Source organism: Urocampus carinirostris, chromosome 1 (assembly GCF_059441175.1).
Source record: "Urocampus carinirostris isolate Australia breed hairy pipefish chromosome 1, RoL_Ucar_1.0, whole genome shotgun sequence".
NCBI lineage: Eukaryota > Metazoa > Chordata > Actinopteri > Syngnathiformes > Syngnathidae > Urocampus > Urocampus carinirostris.
Window position 1 is genome coordinate 63,337,966 of NC_142349.1, and position 20,832 is coordinate 63,358,797.

The 20,832-nt window shown below is 39.1% G+C and overlaps 1 protein-coding gene across 2 annotated transcripts in view; it reads right to left on the minus strand.

The window, feature by feature from the left end:
- The window catches only part of rock1 (Rho-associated, coiled-coil containing protein kinase 1), a 61,062-nt gene that overhangs the window by 13,581 nt on the left and 26,649 nt on the right, over positions 1–20,832 (minus strand). For both annotated transcript variants that reach the window (XM_088348127.1, XM_088348119.1), the window contains exons 2-27: positions 15,727–15,808; positions 11,683–11,783; positions 11,354–11,491; positions 11,080–11,255; positions 10,542–10,626; positions 10,310–10,454; positions 10,068–10,206; positions 8,983–9,074; positions 8,418–8,577; positions 8,251–8,326; positions 8,088–8,176; positions 7,065–7,113; positions 6,826–6,961; positions 6,657–6,748; positions 6,183–6,429; positions 5,995–6,101; positions 5,604–5,754; positions 5,023–5,183; positions 4,749–4,933; positions 3,431–3,500; positions 3,229–3,332; positions 2,973–3,138; positions 2,803–2,896; positions 1,989–2,077; positions 876–1,067; positions 629–794 (exon numbers count right to left, since the gene is read on the minus strand). In XM_088348127.1, the coding sequence (XP_088204253.1) occupies positions 629–794; positions 876–1,067; positions 1,989–2,077; positions 2,803–2,896; positions 2,973–3,138; positions 3,229–3,332; positions 3,431–3,500; positions 4,749–4,933; positions 5,023–5,183; positions 5,604–5,754; positions 5,995–6,101; positions 6,183–6,429; positions 6,657–6,748; positions 6,826–6,961; positions 7,065–7,113; positions 8,088–8,176; positions 8,251–8,326; positions 8,418–8,577; positions 8,983–9,074; positions 10,068–10,206; positions 10,310–10,454; positions 10,542–10,626; positions 11,080–11,255; positions 11,354–11,491; positions 11,683–11,783; positions 15,727–15,808 (3,292 nt within the window). The remainder of the gene's footprint in view (positions 1–628; positions 795–875; positions 1,068–1,988; positions 2,078–2,802; positions 2,897–2,972; positions 3,139–3,228; positions 3,333–3,430; positions 3,501–4,748; positions 4,934–5,022; positions 5,184–5,603; positions 5,755–5,994; positions 6,102–6,182; positions 6,430–6,656; positions 6,749–6,825; positions 6,962–7,064; positions 7,114–8,087; positions 8,177–8,250; positions 8,327–8,417; positions 8,578–8,982; positions 9,075–10,067; positions 10,207–10,309; positions 10,455–10,541; positions 10,627–11,079; positions 11,256–11,353; positions 11,492–11,682; positions 11,784–15,726; positions 15,809–20,832) is intronic.

The window sequence follows — 20,832 nt, forward strand, 5'->3', positions numbered from 1 at the left end:
TGGAACCTTAATTTAGTTGTAGATTCTGATGACGACAACGCTAAACTTGAACGTAGAACAAAGTCATGCTAGCTTCCAGCGAGAATTTGTATGACACAGCTGTTAAAAGTCTGATAGATCCATCCATCTAGGAAGGAGGGAAAATTAACAGATTCAAAAAAGCTTGGCCTTAAAAGTAAACACATTTTTACTAGTACAAAAGTCGCAAGACAGCAGAAGGAGTCATCTAGCTTGTAGCTTCAACTTCTTGTGAAGGAGAGATTATTAAAGGAGCTAAAAGCATAAAATACCCTGAATATTAGTTGAAAGGGCAGTGATCAGATACTTTCTTAATAGAGGATTCAGATTAAATGCTATTTTTTTTCTTCATTAGATATTGTTTTATTATAAAATTGAAAACACGATTGTTTTAAACTGATGTCAGAAGCACATATGGAAAACATGTTTACGAGTACTTGAATAGCAAAACTAAAAACCAATGAAGGGAGCCTAAGCTCCCATTTCTGTTAATAATTGTAAGAATTGTTAACCGTTTTCAATTTTGATTCATCAGAAATGTTTCACATGTTTTAGATTGGGTGTGATCAAAAATCCCCCAAAATATCACAAAATCCCACGGTTTACTCACCCGCAATGTTGCTGTCCGTCTCGTCCGTCAGCAAGCTGGTGATGCTGGAGTTGTCCATGCGCTGCTGCAAGTCGTTAAGCTTCTCGCGCAACTGCTCAATGTCACTCTCTTTGCTGTCCAGCTGCATCTGGAGCTCGTTGCGGTACGTGCATTCCTCGGCCAGTTGCTGCAGGGATGGAGTGACCGGGCAGTTTTCATATCGTTTCCCGTCTTCGAACCAAATCATCCAAACAAATGGTGAACTCACAGCCTGCATCTCACTCAGCTCCTTTTGATACTTGACGGCCATGTGGTTGAACTTCTCCTTCTCCTGGTTGAGCTCCAGCTGCAGCTTGCGGTTCTCCTTCTCCTTCTTGCGTAGGTCGGCCGTGCTGCCTTTCTTCTTCTGGTCCAGCTTCATGTCCTTGCGGTTCATGATCTCTGCCAGCTTGTTCACCGCCTGATGGTTTATTAAGCAGGTTAACAAGTTAGGATTGTCCGAATGATTGCGGTTAAATTAAATAAGTGTACTTATGCTTATGAAAGCCAAGTAAACATTTTTACATTGTAACAGTCTCTAATACAGTACCACGCCACATGGTGGCCCCTCATTGTTTTGTCGTGCCTCTAGGACACTTACTTGGAGCCTATCTGTTCAACTCAAATATGGTCTCAAGGAGATGCGTGTACAAGATATTTGGAGTTTCAAGAAACCTGGTATTGTTGGGTAAAAATATTTGGGCTAAATAAATTACATATATAAGGTTCCGTACAGTCTTTTTTTTTCGTCTAGGGGCATGATAGAAGACAGAAGAGCCCAACAAAGTCAATACAGCCTAGAAAATCATTGGCTGCTTCCATGCCCATTTCTGGAAGACATTGTTGGCTAGTGCTACTGCAGCAGAGCTGACAATGAAAAGTACTCCTGCCTTCACACCAACCACTTTTTTGACCTGCTGCCCTCTGACAGATATTATAGAGGCATTAAATCGATGATCAACAGGCTCAGAGACAATTACTTCCCAGAGCCATAACAGCCCTAAACAAGCACTCATGACTGTATACTATTTTTGCCTTTTTATAGGAAGAAATATATTTATATTTTATTTCTTTACACTTTTTTGCACAGTGCTACTACACTGTTTTATTGATTTCTTTTCTGATACACTTACAACATAGGCCAGTCTGCAAACACTACCTGGTAAATATTGACTATCCTAATTTCTATTTTTTAAATCTTATTTTAAGTCTCTTATTATGTTTACCAGATCTGCTATGTTGTTATCAATGGCAATAAAACAATTCCAATATCCAGACAGCAGGCTGCCAACAGTGCATACAAAAATGAATTGGGTAAAATTGGGAAATGAAGCATGCTTACCTGTGTCTTGAGAGTGCGCTCTGTGTTGAGGACCTTCTCATAGTTAGCCTTAATTGAATTTGCAATCTCCTCCTTTTGAGCAACATACTCTGAAAGCACAAAATGTGTGCATGAGTGTGTGTTTGGAATATGGTAATGGATAGAAAAAAAATGTCTTTGAATGAGTCAGTCATTAACCGGGCACAGAACCTCATTTCAACTTAAATATTGTGTTGGAGCAATTTAGTCATACACATTGAAAGCATGCTCTTTAATATGCTTGCTCCCTTTTAACTACTAAAAGCCAAGCTTCTTGTCTAATGTGTATTTATGTCCATGCATGTAGACACCAGGTCTTAGGAGTTAGTAAGCACACCAACGATTCATTGACAAACTATAATCAAGGTGTCCTGATACAATTTCACTTCCAATATAAAACCTATATAGCAGCTCGAAGTACTGTCCAATACATTATTACCCTGATATATTGCTGCAGTTTTTTTCCTTCAAATCCAAGTCGGGCAACAAATACTTTAAATTTAGAGAATTTTGGCTATCCAAATTGATTGCAGTTAACATTTTCAAACTTAACCTTAAGACTTGCTTGTCTCAAATGTGAATAAGTCTTGGCCAACCCATAAAACTTATTCTGAATGCCAGATGCTAAATGATAAAAATCATGGGGTACAAACTGGAATGATTTCTTTTTAATGAGAGCAAATATTTGAGGTTAGGATGAAATACAATTCTGTAATTTTTTTCTCTGATAATGGGCAAATATCTGATATTTGACCGGGACACCAAAATACTGATTAGAAATATGAAATGCAAGTACCTTCTTCTTGAGTGCTAAGCTTCTCACTCAACTCTGCCTTCTCTTTGGCGAGAGTCTCCACATCTTTGGTCAGAGTGTTATAAGACTCCTCAAGCTGATGGGGGGGAAATTAAAATTAAACAACGTATCCTGCAAAACATGAAGGTAAAACAACATTGGGTTTTGCTTACTCGTGCAATTGTGGTCTCCTTATCAGCGATCTCTTGCTTGTGCCTGGTGACGGTCTTTTTGTTTTCTTGGCTGAGCTCAAAGTATTGCTCCTCCTGCAGTGCCCGTGCTAGCTGCTCTGACTCCGCCTTTGTCACTGTCAGATCCAGCTGGGCAGACAAGGACTCCCTTTGTGTGGGGGAAAAAAAACAATTAAAGCTAATTATGAAGTTTTTCCATGTGACAGTGGGCCGGGGGCAATGCCAGACGCACACTCACCTTTCGCTACACAGCTCTTGCACTTTTTTATGAGCTTCTTGTACCTGCCGGTTCTTTTCTTCTATTTCCTCCTTGAGCTCTTTGACCTGAGTTTTGTAAAGAGTCTGCAGAAAAAGAGTGGAAAAGCGATGAGACTGACAGTATGTTTCTTCACCTTCATCTTTAAGCCAGGCGAGATTAGAAGGAGCTATGGATAACTCACAGAAAAATACTGTTCGGCCTCAAGCTGGTCTTGAAGTTCCCTCATCTGTCCTTCGTTGCCTCTGTATTGTCTGGAAAAAAAACATCACCAAAAGCATTTTTAAGCTCGTTTGTCACGTTTGTGAGCTCCATTAGCAAAATATGGCTGTCATCACAAGCAGCTAAAGGATTAGCAGGGAAGTACCGGCACTCAGATTAAAGTTTGATCCCCGTGAACAGCGCTGTGGATCAGCTCTGTCGCAGTTGCACCATTAAGCTGCAATAATAGCACTTATTTGGGAATAGCAGCTTGACTTGCAAAGAGCATTACAACAAGGGCAGCGAAGAGAAGATGACGGATAAACTACATTACAGTCAGGGCAGTAAATGGGCACATCTGCAGCCCAGTTCGTTCTTGCATCCCAAATTCCCAAACAAACTCATTAAAGCAGTGTTTCTCAACCTTTTTAAAGGCAAGGCACACTTTTTTTCATTTAAAAATCTTGAACCACACAGTCTGTTGAAAATAATTCCTGGCACCAGGTTAATATTTTTATTTTAAGGCATGAATAATTAATTATATTGCCTCAATTGACAGAACAAATTCAGGGTTGCTGTGGTATTTAGTTTTTCATTTTGTTTCATAATTACTGTAATTTGGGATTTTAATGCATTTTTAACTTAGTTAAAAAGTTATACTATGTTTCCATTTCGTTTTTATGGAAAAATATGAAATAAAAGATCCTGTATACAACTATTATATCAATTAAAATAAGGTAAAAAAAAAAAAAAAAGATCTGCCAGGAAAACTATTTTTTCCCTACATTCTAACTTTTAACTTTTAGTTTTTATCAGTAAAAAATAAATTATAGAATTAAAATAAGTGAAAACGTGTGCAAGATGTCTACTTTATTTGACTCATTTTATTATTTTTGCTGTGCAATCCTGAACGGCTTTGTCAAACAAAAATGTTTTCTTATACATTTCCCTGTACTACTTTATCAGGCAGATAATTAATAAAGAAAAAAAACAGTAATATGCTGTCACCTACTGATGTGGATGAATGTTACAGTTACTCAGGTGATTACTGAAAGAAAGCAAAGATACCAAACAATCGCCTGCTCTTCTGCAAAGATAAAATTTCCAGCAGCACACTAGACAAGGTCTCACACTAGTGTGTCTCGGCTCACTGGTTGAAAAACACTGCATTAAGAATAAATGTGATTGTGACCAAGAATGTTTGTTTGTGACATGCAACCATTCAGTCAAATCCATCTGTCAGGCCAAATCATATCTTCGTCAATAATTTAATTGAACTACACAGTCTGGGAGGAACTTACTTTGTCAGCTGTGCAAGTTGAAACTCCAGAGAGCGTTTGCTCTCCAGCGCTACGTTGATCTCCTGCTTGAGCTGCTTTTCCGAACACCGCAGCCGATCCACCTCCTGAAGACGGCTCTTCAGCTCATTTTGAGATAGCACGCGCTTGCTGGACTCTTGCTCTGCCTGTATCCTTATATTCTTCACCTGAACCACCAGGAAGTTAAGGGGAGCAGGGAGTTTAGAAAGAATGTAGAAACATTTAAATTGAGTCTGCTTTGAATAAGTTCACTTACGTCGTCTTCTAGCCTTTCCTTCTGCTTCATCAGCTGCTCCATCTTTTGGACCGACTGCTTGAGGTCAAACTCCAGCATAGAGCACTGCTTTTCTACTTCCACCACCCGGCTTTCCGCTCGCATCCTTGCCACATTCTCCTCTGACATTTTTACCTGAACGGCTGAGGTTGAAGCATATTTAGACGATTGTAAACCAGACAAAAATTGTATGGTACATTACTACCAAAGATAATTGTTTGTAAAAAATATCTCACATGCAGTCAGTGTGCACATTTTACAGGAACTAAGCACTCCATATGTTCATATAATTTGTTTGTATTATATGTGTGTGAGAGAGAGGTCATAAAAGATTCAAGATATTGTTCAGTGTGATTGATATTTGAAAAATAATCTGACGCAATCAGAAATTCTGCTTCTGACAGACACCATTTGAAGTAAAATCGTTTATCTTGGGTTTTTGTATACAGCATTGCAAGTCATTCACAAAAACAAACAAAAAAATGTAAAAAGGAGTTTACAGCCACCAAACAATTATAACAAGAGTAGAAGGTCATATTTGACAATTGTACCTTGTGACATACCGTTCATAGCGGCGGATTTGGCCTCTTCGATGGACTCATATTTGTCAGTCAGTTGTGCTCGTGTCACTCGGTGCTCAGTCTGCTCCTGTTCCAGTCGCTGCTGCAGAGTCTTCAGTTTGTAGTTCAGATCTATCTCCAAGTTGTTCTTATCCTGTGGGGGGTTAGGGACACATTGTAAATATACTGAACTTCAATCCCAATATATAGACAGGATTGTCTCAGAAAACGAGAATATTGCGATTTAAAAATGTTGTACTTCCTGTATTCGTCACAAATCAACTGATATTTTGCAAGTCTTTTACAGTTTAATATTGTTGATTATGGCAAAGAACACATGATACCATTAAGTGGTCGTTCTGCAATCTTTTGCATGTTTATATATCATGTATACCTTCTCCAAGTTATTGCATCTCTCCTGGGCCTGTTTTCGTTCTGTCTCTACTTTAGAGACACTGAGCTTCAAGTTTTTGTTGTCCTCTTGCAACCCCAACATCCTCGCTGAAAAGAAAACAAAGCATTAGAACATAATACCATGAGTAAGCATGTTTAGAATCGGAATCGGATGCTGCCCTGGATTACCCTGCAGCTCTCTGATCTCCTCGGAGTCTTGGCTGTAGTTCCTCCTCTCCGAGTCCAATGTGCTCTGGAGTAGCAGGAGTTCCTTCTCCAGCTGGGCCTTCTCGCCGTCAGCGGCACGGCTACGCTCTTGCAACTCGCGGTTCAAGCTTTCCAGCTGGCTCATTGACTTGGCCACCTCGGTGTGATTCTTCCGCAGCCTCGCCGCCGTGTCCGACTCGGCTCTGAGTAGGTCGTTGGCCTCTTCCAGCTAAGACCAGAGGGAACAACTAAATTTAATAGAGATTTTTTGGTACGCTAGAGCAAACAAATTTACTCTATTTTTGCAAAGCGTGGGAAGTATTGGGTTACACAAAAGCAGACCATGAGGAAGTTATTATTTATGCATGCATATTTTTGGGTATTGAAATACTAGATGCATAAAACATACCAAAAAATGTAAGAATGATTTCAATTCTACCTTGAATGGCCTGTTACCTGACTCTGAAGCTGGGCAATCTTGTCGTTTGAGGCCTGCGAGTTCTGGTTGAGTTTCCTCAAGTCTTCAAGTTGCTCCTTCAAAGTCGACACTACAAACAATAATGGATTGTTATAAAAATGACATTACAAGTTTACACAGTACTTTGTCAAAGGCTGTCCTCTTCACCTTCGTTCTCCAAATTGCGTCGCTTTTCTGACTCCTGGTCAGCTTTTCTTTGGTATTCTGTAAATCTGTGCTGCAGCATGATCTTATCCTTCTCTAGCAAAGACGTGCTTGCCTCCACGCTCTTTCTCAAGTTGGACTGAGGGAGGCAAACAGTATGGTTACAGTGGGAAAGGTAAATCACATTATTTTTTATCTTTATAGAGTGCTGGTATAATAGATGGAGGAAAATAGGATATAACCTCCTCTTCCAGTTCTTTTATGATCTTTTCAATCTTGGTGTTTGAGGTCCTAGTGAGAGAGACATATTTTACATGAAATATCTCCATATTCGTAATTATCAATCACAAAAAATGCCAATACTTTCAGTTTTAAAACAGCTTTTAAAAATGAAAAAAACAAAATCTAAGCGAGAAAGAAGTTCTTACATTACAAGATCTGAGAACAGTGTAAACATTTTTCCCTTGATAGTTCTTTGACAAATGGGCCAAACACATCAAAATGATGTGCCAATTTCTTTTAAGCACATTCTTCAAGATAAATTTTTCAAAAACATTTTAATAAGGAAAAGCTGCAATGGATTAAATACTATAAAACACAAAACATGAAAGGGGATTTTAAGAAATAAAATAGTTTCGCAAGTAAAATGATCTCCTGTGTAATACTTTTGTTAGCCTGGAGAGGGATGAGTGCCACTAGGCTGTATTTGCTCAAGACACACCACAGGAAATGGTGCCCCTTTGACCCTAGTGGTTAAGGGATCCAACCAACCAACCGATAAGAATATTACATTATAAAAGAAAACAAATGTGAGCTTTTATTCTTAATTTATTTCACTTAGGCTGAAATGTCCCAGCCTCCCCTTCAAATAGAACTGTTAAAGCTGAGCTTGTAATTAAAGAACAAGTCATTAAAATCATTGTGGTAAGGAGATCCACCCGCCAATATTTTTGGGTTCTGTTGTGTCTTAAGGATATAACAAAAACTAGAGTCAGTCAAATTCTGTTTTACCATGTGGTTTGTTAAAGCGCCAGTTGTATTGTCTTTTTGAAGTCTTAATTTTGTACTTGTGTATTTGTCAGACTCCATGAAAGGCTGAAAAAGTTAATCTACATCACCCCATACAAACAACTCAAATCTCCAACTTTCCCATAACTTGTATGTTCACTCGCAAAATAATGATCCAAAAACAAAAAAAACTAACAGACTTGAAATTGAAGTGTCATTAGTAGTTGAGAATTGTGGATGAAACACATTCCTGTTACCTGCACTTCTGCTCCAACTCATCCTTCAGCTGCATCTCACTGTGTAGTTGCTCCTCCAGCTGGTAGACTCTTTTCTGCAAGTTCTCCAACTAAGTGAACCAATAAAAGTTTCATTTTTTTATTGACAACATCAGAAGTCATTGGTGTTAGATGTTAAACTTACGTGACTTTTGTCTTCCTTTGTGGAGTTGCTACGTTTGTCACTTGTCTTTGAGGCAGAAGTGGAGCTGCGCAGAGGACTGCAAGGCAAAAACACATTACATAATTCATACAACATAATGCTTTCCTCTGATGTGGAGAATTGGAATTAGGAAGCAGTAGGCAACTCACTGCTGATTGCTGTAGTAAGTAAAGCCCACAAAGGGCAGCTGGTTGCCCACAAAGGCCTTTGGTATCGGAAACGTTTCTTCTTCGCCTCGGTCCTCTTCTATGTCATCAAAATTACTTGTGTCGACATCACTGCTCAACTCAGGCACAACAGGGGCAGCGGCTAAAGAAATATAAGATTCAAGATTATTTACTTTTGCATACGTAAAACATAGACTGTAATGAGTGTTATGCTACAAGGGATCAGACGTGGGGGTTTCCTTAAATTTTGCAAACAAATAAATTCAGCCCCAAATAACAAATCTGGATTTGGATACAATCCTCTTTGAAATGAGGCGGGTAACGGACCCTATCAGCCTTTTTGGGAAGGCCACCCCAAAGTGCTGACTTTGGCTGAGTCAAGAATTATACTGTATATAAACCCACCCAAAAGCTGACTTTGGCTACAGGATTTGTCACAGTTCTAATCTCTGCCTGCTGCATTTATGTTGTGCCTGCCCTTTATTGGCCGTTGCTCTGTCACTGATCAGTCTCACAACCTAGATTACATGGTAATCATAGTACTTACTGTCTCTTATGTTCTCCCATGTCCACTGATCATTTTTGAAGAACGGATGCCTTTTGATCTCATCCACGCCGTTACGGCCCAGGCGGACCTCCCTGTTGGAGGGAGAAATGGGTATAAGTCAGGGCAGCATGTGGAGAAAAATGCTGGCATTAAATGTCTTGGTTTTTCAAAGCATCTTGATGCTTGAAGTGTGTACAACAACAAAAACAGATTAGATAATGATGGCATGCAGGTCAAATGCAAATTACATTAATTATACACAATTAGGATGATTTATCCAAGGCTAAAGAATAGATCTCATTAATTTGTTTTACCTAATTTTCATTTGAAAATTTAACGTCTACCCACGTTTTACAAAATATATTCTGGCTATGTTCTCCATTTGTGCCCCGGTGCTGTGGAATGCTCTGTCCTCTGAGATTCAATCTGCAACCTCGGTGGAACTGTTTAAATCTTGGTTTAAAACACAATTATATAGCTTACCTACATTTCATGTTGAGGATGTCTGTGTATTATTTCGTTATGCCCTTGCAACATACATCTCAGCCTTGTCATCCTGAAAGGGGGATTACATCATGTGCACCCCCTTCTTGAGATTTTCTGAATACCTCAAGCTAAGGTTTTGAGTTTTTCCTTGCCCTCTTGTAGGTTTTAGATCAGGGAAGGGTGTAATGATAGTCTGAAGTCTGTACAGCCCTTTGAGACTTCTTGTGATTAAAAGCTATACAAAAAATATGACTTGTATGGCTCATGACATATCAGTGCCTAAAAACTTTCGATCAGTTGGACCTAAACCTATGCGGTATTCACTATCTATTAGAGATTCAGTCCATTCCTTATTTAAAAAATATAATAATGTAAAAATACTGATTTTATTATTGTAATTTATTGGCAAACTAAATTGAGAAATAAAATTAAATCTAAAAGCATTACGGAAACAAATCAAATCACAAAAAGCGTACCATGAGAATCTTTCTTCCAAATTTTACAAATATCCTCATATGGCAAACATAATCAAATTAATTACAGTCAAAAATTTCCTACAAAATAGCCAAGCCCTACAAATCAAGACTAAAGGATGTTACCTGTCCGTCAGGAAGGCACAGATGAGGTTTTTGGCATCATTGGAAATGTCACTGTCATCAGGAAAGGTCAGCGCATTTTTGTGGTTCATTATTTTGCTGTAGGTGCCAACCAACGAATCTGCATAAAATGGCGTATCGCCTGAAAGTGCATGTTGGTAAATGAAAGAGTTTATTAGTAAATTACAATAAACAAAGAGGATGCTTTTACTCCAATGTGGTAATTTGACACATTGTCAACTCACCAACTAGCATTTCATAAAGAAACACTCCCACCGACCACCAGTCGCACTCCCTGCCATAGTAGCCATCTCCTCCTTGGGATTTTAGTACCTCGGGCGAAATGTAGTCCGGTGTTCCCACCGCCGTGTCGCATCGTACCATACCGTCCTAAAAGACCAAGTGGAATATATTTACATTTTTTGGTTTAAATTAATAGAATAAATACATGAAATCAAAATAACACAATATATATACCTTGTTCATTTTCATGCAGGTGCCAAAATCTGCCAATTTTAAGTGGCCTGCTTTGTCCAGCAACATGTTGTCAGGCTTCACATCCCTGCAGAGCAAGCATTTACCAAAGGGAGATCATTAGGGATGGGCACCTTTTGCATTAGAACCAGTACTCTTCAATTTTACCCGAGAATCACTACAAGTACAGCTAAAATCCAACTTATGACCAGCTAGACTTGGGTCGACCTGTACTTACGACCAATGCCATTTTTTCCAGCAGATGCTCATTTTTAATTCTAACTCTGGCACAGCAGCCTGGCAAAGTAGAGGGCTATTTTGGCAGCCAGCCAGAACAGCGATCTAACACTACTCAAGATAGCAACAGTTAATGCCATTGTAACTGATCATGACCAGTTGGTGGGAACTGATCCCAGTTGTAAGTTGGATGGTACCTGTACTGATCAGTAATTTTTGGTACTTCCTTTATTATGTTTGTGGAAATCATTATAGAGAGAAAAAACAGTTCTAAAACAAGATAAAGACTGAATTGTGTAAATACCTATGAATGAAACCCATGGCATGGATGCCGTCTAGCGCCAGCACCACCTCGGCTGTATAAAAGCGAGCCCATTTCTCTGGTACATCGTAATTGCTCATTAGGTTGACCAAGTCCCCACCCGGCATATATTCCATCACCATGTAGAGGTAGCGGTCGTCTTGGAATGCAAAGAAAAGCTGAAAGGAAAGGACAAAAGAGGGATTGGTATGAGAGAATACATTTCATAGTCTGAGAGCGAGTATGAAAAGATGGTTTGGTATAGTCTGGGACCTACCTGGACTACCCAGGAGCTGTTGGCAAAAGCCATAATGTCCCTCTCCTCCCAAAAGAAAGCAGAGTCTGACCGTTTGATCATCTCAAACTTGCTCAGCAACTTCATTGCGTAAACTTTGCATGTGGCTTTGTGCCTCACCTGTAAGATTAAAGGGCTTCAGCTTAGAATCAATGGAGGTTCAGAGTAAACGTTTAGGCACCAAATTCCAAAGAATCTCAGATTAAGAGTTCCATATTTTACATTCCATAAATTTCCAAATCACAGACTAAATAATAAAGAGGGCTTCTCATTTCATAGTCAATCACAATCATTCAAAAGTGTCAACCTACCAGTTGCACTTCCCCAAAAGCACCCCTCCCAATGACTTTGACCACTTCATAGTCTTCGGCTTTCATCCGCAGGTCACGGATTTTGCTAATGGTGTCCTTATCTGTAGGGGGAAAAGTTTTGATTTGAGTTTAAAGGTGTTCATTCTTAGCATATACAAAAATATTTGCAAGCTGATGTAGGCCAAAACCGTAGTTCCGAAAAAATATTTTTTGCAAGAGACAACTGCTACTCACAATTTTCCGACAAAGACAACCTGTGCTGTAGTCCAAAAATAAGTTGAAAATGCTAAACTAGATTTTTGCTTGTCTACCAGAACAGTCTGGTTGTTAACTCTTCAGCTTGTCATTGCAATTTTGGGAAATGATTTCAAAGATGTGTGTCCAGCAATAGTGAGAGCTTCAGTGAGCTTCCTGGCTATCGTCCCGTTTTAGGTCACAATGTAGGAGACCAATGCTTGGCCCAATGCCCAATGCTATGCTAACCACACACGAGAATTTGCCAACTGAATATTAAACCGTTAAAATTACCAGCCCTGCCCATTTTTCCAACCAGTTATAAGAGCTACAGGAAAATTGCTTTAAATATCAGAAAAGAAAGGAACTGCTCAAATGTGGCCCAATTCGTTCTATGCATTCCTCTCTTTAAAGGAAAATTTGCCAAGTTGGCTCAAGAATAGATGCTTTTAGGGTCTGGTACTAATGGGAGTTGGCATAGCAAGCATCCAAACTACACATATAAAAGTCTAGGCTTTTTCACAAACATATTTCCAATGACTCACTTCCCTCTCGTCGTGAAATCCCGGCAGGTGTTGTGGAACTCTCTACCAAATGTGTTACAGGAAGGGCATTTAACTGTACAGAACAATCAAGCTAATGTGATTAGTGTTGAAAGGAAGAGAATTAAAAGAAGGAAGGCCCTAAGGCAACACAGGACACACCAGTCCATTAGTTCATATCTATCAATGATGTCGCTACTCTATGCTCAGATGCATAGAACAGTACTGGTGCAAAAGAATTGAAGGGATCAGTAATGACAGATTTTGCCTCAGGGTTTGGAGAAACTTGGGTTAAAATTCTAATAGGAAACATCCAATTGCTCTCAGTCGGAGCCGATTTTTAAAGGTCAAAGATGGGCCGAGGAATGGCCTTTAGCAAGGAGCAAAAACAAAAACATCATTATTTCAAATGCTAAGAAGGCAACAGCAGATTTGATACCGTTCTTTCTTAACAAATGCAACTGTTTAAAATGCTTGGGTTTGGAATGTTTTTTTATTTTTACCGTTTCATCTCCTTAGCAGGAACAACAGTGTTATTTAGAAATACCACAAGATACTATTTGTGTTAAAGTCCTGTGTCTTAGCAAAAGGGATTCTTTCAAATACAGTTTAATAAACTAAAAGTAAACAGAACTCGAGTTTTTGAAGGAAAAAAAATGTAATTAAATAAAACGCCCAGGTTAAAAACATAATAAGGGGGTGTGCAAACTTTTCAGAAAGTGGGGCGGATTTGGTAAGCTTAATAAATTCACCCTCTGCGACAGGTTTGCATGCTCGATGCTCAGCGCCGCTATCTCGTAGCTCGCCTTTGTAGCATTTTCATTTGACTCGCATCATCTCGAGAAAAAGCACTGCGGTGCCGTTAAAACAGCTTACAGTAGCTTCACCTTTTCACAGCGTCAGTTTCCAGTTAGCTTTTTGTAGTCAGCATTTTTCGTCTGGCAGTGCCTATCGGTATCATATTCATTGAAAACAACCACAGTCTCTGGGCAAATTAGGCAGACACAGTTGGTTCGGGTATAGGTGAAATAATATTCCACTTGTCCTGAAAGTGCTGGCCCTTAGAGTCAACTTTCCTTATTTTTTTTTATAGTCGCTATGTCAGAAATTAGGTTGGCTGAAATTTTCACAGAAAGCCAAGGGTGATGTGGCCAAAAAGCTACTGCCATCATCTGGTAAAACTGATTTTTTGTTGTAGATTTGTACAAATTTATTTTATGCGGTGGTCAACATTACTGGCAGGCCACACATTAATTTTATGCAAAGGCCGCGGGCCATTAAAAACTTTGGACATGCCTGACATAATAGCATAATACTGTCTCTTCTGGTACTACCAAATAAATAAAGGTTATTGTATACTCACATATTGTATACTCACTTGTGTTCACCAACTTTGTTTTTAAGAATTACTTAAACAAATTGTTCGAATATACCCAAAAAATTAATAATTGTTGCCTATTGCTGCACAATGACAAATCAATGTAGTTACAGTTTTGAAAAAGTGATAAAATACATTTGATTTGATTTTTAAAACTTATTTTCATTCAACTTTTAATATTCCCTACTATATCTTGACTATTATTTCATCTGAATGGGTTTAAAAAACAAAACAAAAAGTAAATCGAGAATTTTTGAGAGGGAGATTCACCGCCTCCCTCAATGACATCAAATAAATATAAAATCATAATCTTCAGGAAAAAAAATGTGTGTTAAGTTTGCACTAAAACAGTTTTTTTTACTCTTGTCAGAATATTCTGCAAATGATGCAAACAATGTTTTTCTTGATAGGTTAAAGTGTGTTGGGTAATTTAAATTATTTAAAATCAATTAAAAAGGTTCAGTCAAACTGATTTACATTTTATTTTAGGGTGATATCATCCAGCCCTTTAAAGGTGCTGATCAGAATTTGGAATTTTTTTACGCATTGACGCCATCTTCTGGCTCAAGTCATAATTGCAGTCTCTGTCAAGCTACTTTTGTGGCGCCTGCAAGTACGTGCATTTCTATGACACGCACAAATAAACTGTTCTATTTTTTATCTTTTGGGGGGTTTGGGTAGGTGTTTGGACTGTATTTGTAACAGGCCTTTTCTTACTTTCACCATTTTCATCCTACAGTAGTAAAATCGGGGGGATAACGAAATCAGTCCCCACCCTCCCTTCGTCTTCCCAATTCCTGCCCCCTAATGTGTTGTGCGTCCCTAACAGCTATGCTAAGATATATAAGCAGATAGGCACTGTGGGCACTGTTGACAGATACTTAGTAGAGAAAATCTTATACAGTGGAACCTCGGTTTTTGAACGCCTCTCAGTTCGAACAAATCAGTTCTCGACCAAAAATTGAGAAATTCTTGCTACGCTTTTCGTTCCAAAAATCAGAGTTTCGAACGCCGGTACGCTAGGGGCGATGCTGAGCGGCGTACGGGTGTAGATTGCCCCCACCCCTCGTGAAGAACTGTTGTCACGTGAGCGCGCACTCCTTTTTGCTTTTGTTTTTAATATCGGTGAACGGAGTGTTTTAACCACTAATTATGCCTCGGAAGAAGGTCGGTGCAAGCAGCAAAGTTGCTACAGGTGAAAAAAGAAGAGTAGTGCGTACAACTATTGTATTTAAGAAAGAAATAATAGCAAAATATGAAGAAGATGTGCGAGTTTCATGTTTACGGTCATGGTAAACATTCAAGGGTGTTGGAACGGATTAAAACGATTTTACATTACTTTTAATGGGAAAACCGATTTTTGGTCATCGACCAAATCGGTTTTCGAACAGGGTTCTGGAACGGATTATGGTCGAGAACCGAGGTTCCACTGTACTTGTTATATAACTTTTTAAGGACATCTCAAACAACACATCCCACCTTTTACAAAAACAGAGAAAACTTAAATTCAAGAGGGAAAGAAATGTCTCAACAATAATACAACCTGGAGATAGAGCGCCAGAAACTAGGACTAGGATATGTTGATATTGGTAATGTAATGTGGACTTTCTAGACTAGCTAAAGAATAGCGCAAAGGTTGGCTATATGATATAAAAAGTGGCTTCCCCTATGCGATAATGGCAGTAAAAGAAAACAAGCCAAAGCGATAGACATCATGTGGGTCACCAACCCCCTATGAAAGCCCCTTTGTTGGGGGGACACTAAGCAGCAGACACCTATTGTGTCCGCGCTTCCATAGAGGCGGTGACCCCAAAACAGCCTTCTTTTCTGAGGCTGAAACGTGTCGTACATGTAAAGGCGGGGCCTCTAAAGCGCCAATGTGCTACTTACATCTATTCAAGAAGTTGTCAATGCTCTTGTTTTTCCTCAGGGCAGGAAAGTCCAAGTCGTACACCAGTGCGTCCAGGCCATCCTGCAAAAGGGGAAGAGGGAGGTTAGCATGCTACATGAAACACGACTGCCAGGGGTCAAAGACAAAAAGAATAAGAGAGCTCTCTTAAATTGTGCAACCCATTTGCTAATTGCAACAGGATGCCCAACCACACGATTGTTTACTTGTGATGCAACTGTAAACAGTCTTGCAACTTTGGCTTTCTCATTGCTACACTTTTAATACTTCTTAACATGCTACCAACAAATGGTGGAGCTCCCATAAATTTCTGCATCCATACACTAGTGGAACAAAAATTCAATTAACGTAATTTCCGGACCATAAGGCGATTCTAAAACAACATAAAATTGCCCGAAATTTCTAGGAACGCCTTATAATCTGGTACCCCTCATTAGGCTAAAAAATATGGGGACAAAAATGAAATACCGTAAATTCCAGACTATAGAGCGCACCTAATTATAAGCCGCACCCACCATTTTTTAGGTGATCTGCTACTTTTGTTCTTACACAAGCCGCACCCATGTATAAGCAGCGTGCGCCCGCATTAAAACTTGTGACACAATCACAAGTTTAACCCAGAACAGCTAGAGTCACAGCTGGCATGATATATAGAAAATGATACCCGTAATTAATGTATGATGCAGACTTGTAAAGTAAACAAAATGTATATTTCCAAAGTTAAGGGTGGGAAAAATATATATCCACTATTGTCCGCTGCGACAACAGACAGATCTACGGGTAACTCAGCTTTACCCCAATTCCCATCAGCCCGCGTGTGCTCCGCCCCTTCTTTTTTATTCGTCCGTAGAACACATAACAGAATAAATCTCTAAAATAAATACATTACAAAAATATACAGTTGCAAATACATATTATACATGGTTATACATATTTACGAAGAAAGACGGTACACCGAGAGTTTTCAAAGCTTTGATAATAATAATATAATTTTCATCCCAAACCGTGCCTTTGAAAGGTACCAACACGCTAGTAGGATCACGCTCGCAATGTATCTAACGTGCCTGTTAAAAAAAAGCATCCCGTAATTATGAATTTCACGGAATATCGTCCTCAACTTCCTCCTCATAACTATCGCCATCAAGGGCGTCTTCCTCATTATCGAAACGTACCTTTACTTTACAGACAATGTATGCATAAACTTAGAGGTTGCAGTCTTTCTTGGCGCCCATATTCTACTGTTCTTAATCTTACCTTTTATACTCTAGCGCCGCTGGTGGCCGTTGGAAAAATTCCATAAATTGGCCGCTTCACTGAATAAGCCGCAGGTCTGAACATTTGGGAAAAAAGTAGCGGCTTATAGTCCGGAATTTACGGTACATACCTTATATGGTATTATTTACGGATGAATCCACTTCAGTGGTGAAACAATATTTCATAAAGTCAGTTTATGTTTGCTAAAATAAGTTTTCATTGTTTTCCGATTTACGCGGCATGGCGGATTAGTGGTTGGCGCGTCCGCGGCACAGATCTGAGGGATCAAATCCAGCGACAACCCTTCCTGTGCCGAGTTTGCATGTTCTCCCCGTGCTTGCGAGGGTTTCCTCCAGGAACTCCGGTTTCTTCCCAAATCCCAAAGACATGCCAGTCAGGTTAATTGGCCGTTCCAAATTGTCCATTGGTATGAATGAGCAAGTGACTTGTCCGTCTCTGTGTGCCCTGTGACTGGCTGGTAACCAGTTGAGGGTGTCCACTGCCAGAAGATAGCTGGGGTGGGCTTCAGCACCCCCACGACCCTACTGAGGATAAGCGGTGCAGATGATGGATGGATGGATGGATCCTTTCTGATTTTTCATTCCAACCATAGCAAAACAGTTTCAATTGAGTCTTATAGCTTGATGTGCCTCAATATGAAAACTATTTAGGGTGTGCCTTTTAATCAAAGTCACCTTATAGTCCAGAAAATCTGAATCGTTTATGAGATTAATCGGCAACTATTATTATGATTGAGAGTTTTGATGCCTTCCAGGTTAAGAATGTTACCAAATTCTCAGCTCAGTCTTAATATAAGTGTGTTTTTTTTATTCATTTTGGTGGGTGGTTTAGCCCCATCCAAGCATTTTTTGCCAATTTTCTGACACGGTGTAAACCAAACCTTTAAACATTCACAAACTTGTAACTAACTAATATCAAACATAACTGTCAAAATCCTCATCTTCTATTTCTGACCAGTACAGCTTTGCTAAAACTCCATTAAAAGCTTCACTTTCAGCGCCACCTCCATAGTCGCTTTCACTGCCCTCCTCTAAAATGATGCCAGCTTTTGCGAAATATTGAACAATAGTCCCAGTAGACACGTAAACCTAAGCTTCAAAAAAACCTTATTTTCATCATAATCCGCTGGAGGCTTCTGCTCCACCGTAGTCCTGGTCTGGGTGAAAAATTGACACGGTTGCATGAAACGAAAGCGTCAAGACGATAACAATAACTTTCAAATTGCTAGCTACGCTACGGCATTCGCATCCATGAGTACTTCCTCAAATTGTGTGTGACATTACATGTCCTCTTCTGCACAAGCGAGACACAGATGTATATAAGCCAGATGAGATTGCATACAAGTTGCATTTAAATGGAAATGTGAACGATCTCCCAAAAACATCGATTTCTCCCCAAAATTTTCTAAGTCTATAACCCGGTCAGGGCTCAAAACCAGTGACATCCCAGTCACGGGGTGGGCGCCCAACCCAAAGACCACCGAGCTGGTCTGCGTGCGCCGCTCTAAATCCCAGACAGGCGCCGCACAATTTGAAGACATTTTGAAAGTTTTATGTGTGCGTTGTGAAAATACAGTAATCTAAATAATAATTAAGCTGTTGTTCTAACATAAAATAACCTGCAGCTTGCTGAGTCTTGTTCCAACAACATCATACAAACTACTCCACTTAAAAAAATATCTGCAACCAGATGATTTTATTGAATGTAACAACTTAATGAAAACTAGTTTGTTTTAACACAAAATTAATATCCGTGCAGCAGGTCTTGACCCATATAAATAGATTAATAGAAAAATTCTCAAAATCTGCATTAAAAATATATCGTATATGTACATGCTTTTCTAAATGTTTAAAATTCCAGAGTAAAACATAAACAAAAATGTATTCCAAAGATTGCAAGTGAAATGCTGTAAGAGTTTCCCTTAGTGCTTTATAGGCCTGGCACGCAGCCACGGTTTTTCTTAGACCAGGTGCCAGACTAAGCGTAGGTCCCAGTTCCCAAGAAAGGATCTGGCTTTAGTGTTATTTTCTGCTACTTGGCTTCAAATAGCTAGCAAAGGTTGCGGATTCATAAAAATAAGGCAAAAATGTGAGGCAGGTGGGGAAACTTGAATACTTTGCACTAAAATAGAAGGTTTAATTTTCTCACTATGCTCAGCGAGTTTCCAATTCAAGCATGTGAAGCAACTAAGTACTTTTTGATGACTGAGGGAGCAGGGTGGTGCTCCACTCTGTGGATTTTACAATGCAAGAGCCGTGACGCGGACCAAAAGTATAGCGGGCACTCATGCCTAGCTGTTTCCTGACTGTTATTCTGTTGCACAAATAGGGTTGTTTTGTCACTTGCAGGATTGATGTATTTATTACTATTCAGTGACAGCTTCATTATCTTATTCCAACCCAGGTATAGTGTAATGTCAATAGTGTATTGAGATTTAGTCTTATTTGCCATAAGCCAAAATCAATGAAAAGGCAGAAATACTTAACAAAATACAAAATTTCCAGGCTATCTTATTATGTTTTCATTTACATCCCTCTTTTAAAAAAAAAGAGGTTACTGATTGCTTATGATGACACATGTCACATCGGGACCTTAGACAAAACAAGGAAGCTGCTTAAACGGGGCTGCTGCAGTTGCTTGCAGCACAACATAGGAGATCAGGACAAGAAGACAAAACAAGCAAAAGCTCTCCTGGATAGCTGGAAGTTAAGGGAGGGCTTCCAGGTTTGGAGTGATATAGGGAAAAGGTTAAAAATGAGGCCGTTTTTCCCCTTTTTGAAAAGAAAGAAACCAAATAACATGCAGTTAATGCTTCGGTTGTTTGGACAATGGGTTGGCTTTTCATACACTGACATTAGAAAGGGCATTCAATTATCACCTGAAACCACATCATACACTAAAATAATGTCATGATAAATATTTCTGGGACTTCACATCCGATCCGATTTTATGAATGGGTACTTTTTCTGATTTGATCCATTCGCAGGGTTTCTTGCAGAAAATATGGTCATTATGATGGTAAATGAGAGGAGAGCTTGTGATCATAATTCAACCAGGAAAAACATTGGCAAATATAGCCTGATCCTGTTTTCTGCTAGGTGGGATTGTTGTAACAATCAACATTTTTTGATAAAATGCAAAACAGGGTTTGTGTGGTTGGGATTGTTAATGTGCACGGAGGTCGGCAATCACTAGTCATCAATAGCCTGGTGGGAAGACTGCAAAATATTGTGGTCTGTTTAAGGTATAAAGCATTTGGGGAAACTCTTAAAACCATTCAAATTACACAGAGATTAAAACAATTGTTTTATGGCACAAAATACACTCTCACTGTAATTTGGCGTTGCTTAAGTAAAAATGTATCCTGTACAGGAGACATTTTGACACGCTGACCTAAGGCAATTCTGTTGATTACCATCTCCTAAATGTTTGTTATCTAAATTAGAAATAGAATAGTAAAAGAGTAATCATTTTCTAAATACATTGTCGATATCAAGTTTGGTTTGGGGCAATATTACAGTTTTCGGCAAGTATTGCTTTAGTTCTAAGTGATTTTTTTTCACACGATGAGTGACGATATGCACATCAATACTTTTGATAGTATTTCATTTGTGTGTAATGGATCTCCGATATAATTTTTTAAACAAACTCGTCAGGTGCCATATATTAAATTGGGACAATTTCAGTTTAGCTAATTCAAGGGGCTATACAAAAATACTAATTTTTCAGGAAAAAACATGCTTAACTGGGCCTTAGCTTGTTCTATCGATTTTTGTGGGTCTCTGTCACCTTAAGACTAGGGTATGCAATCA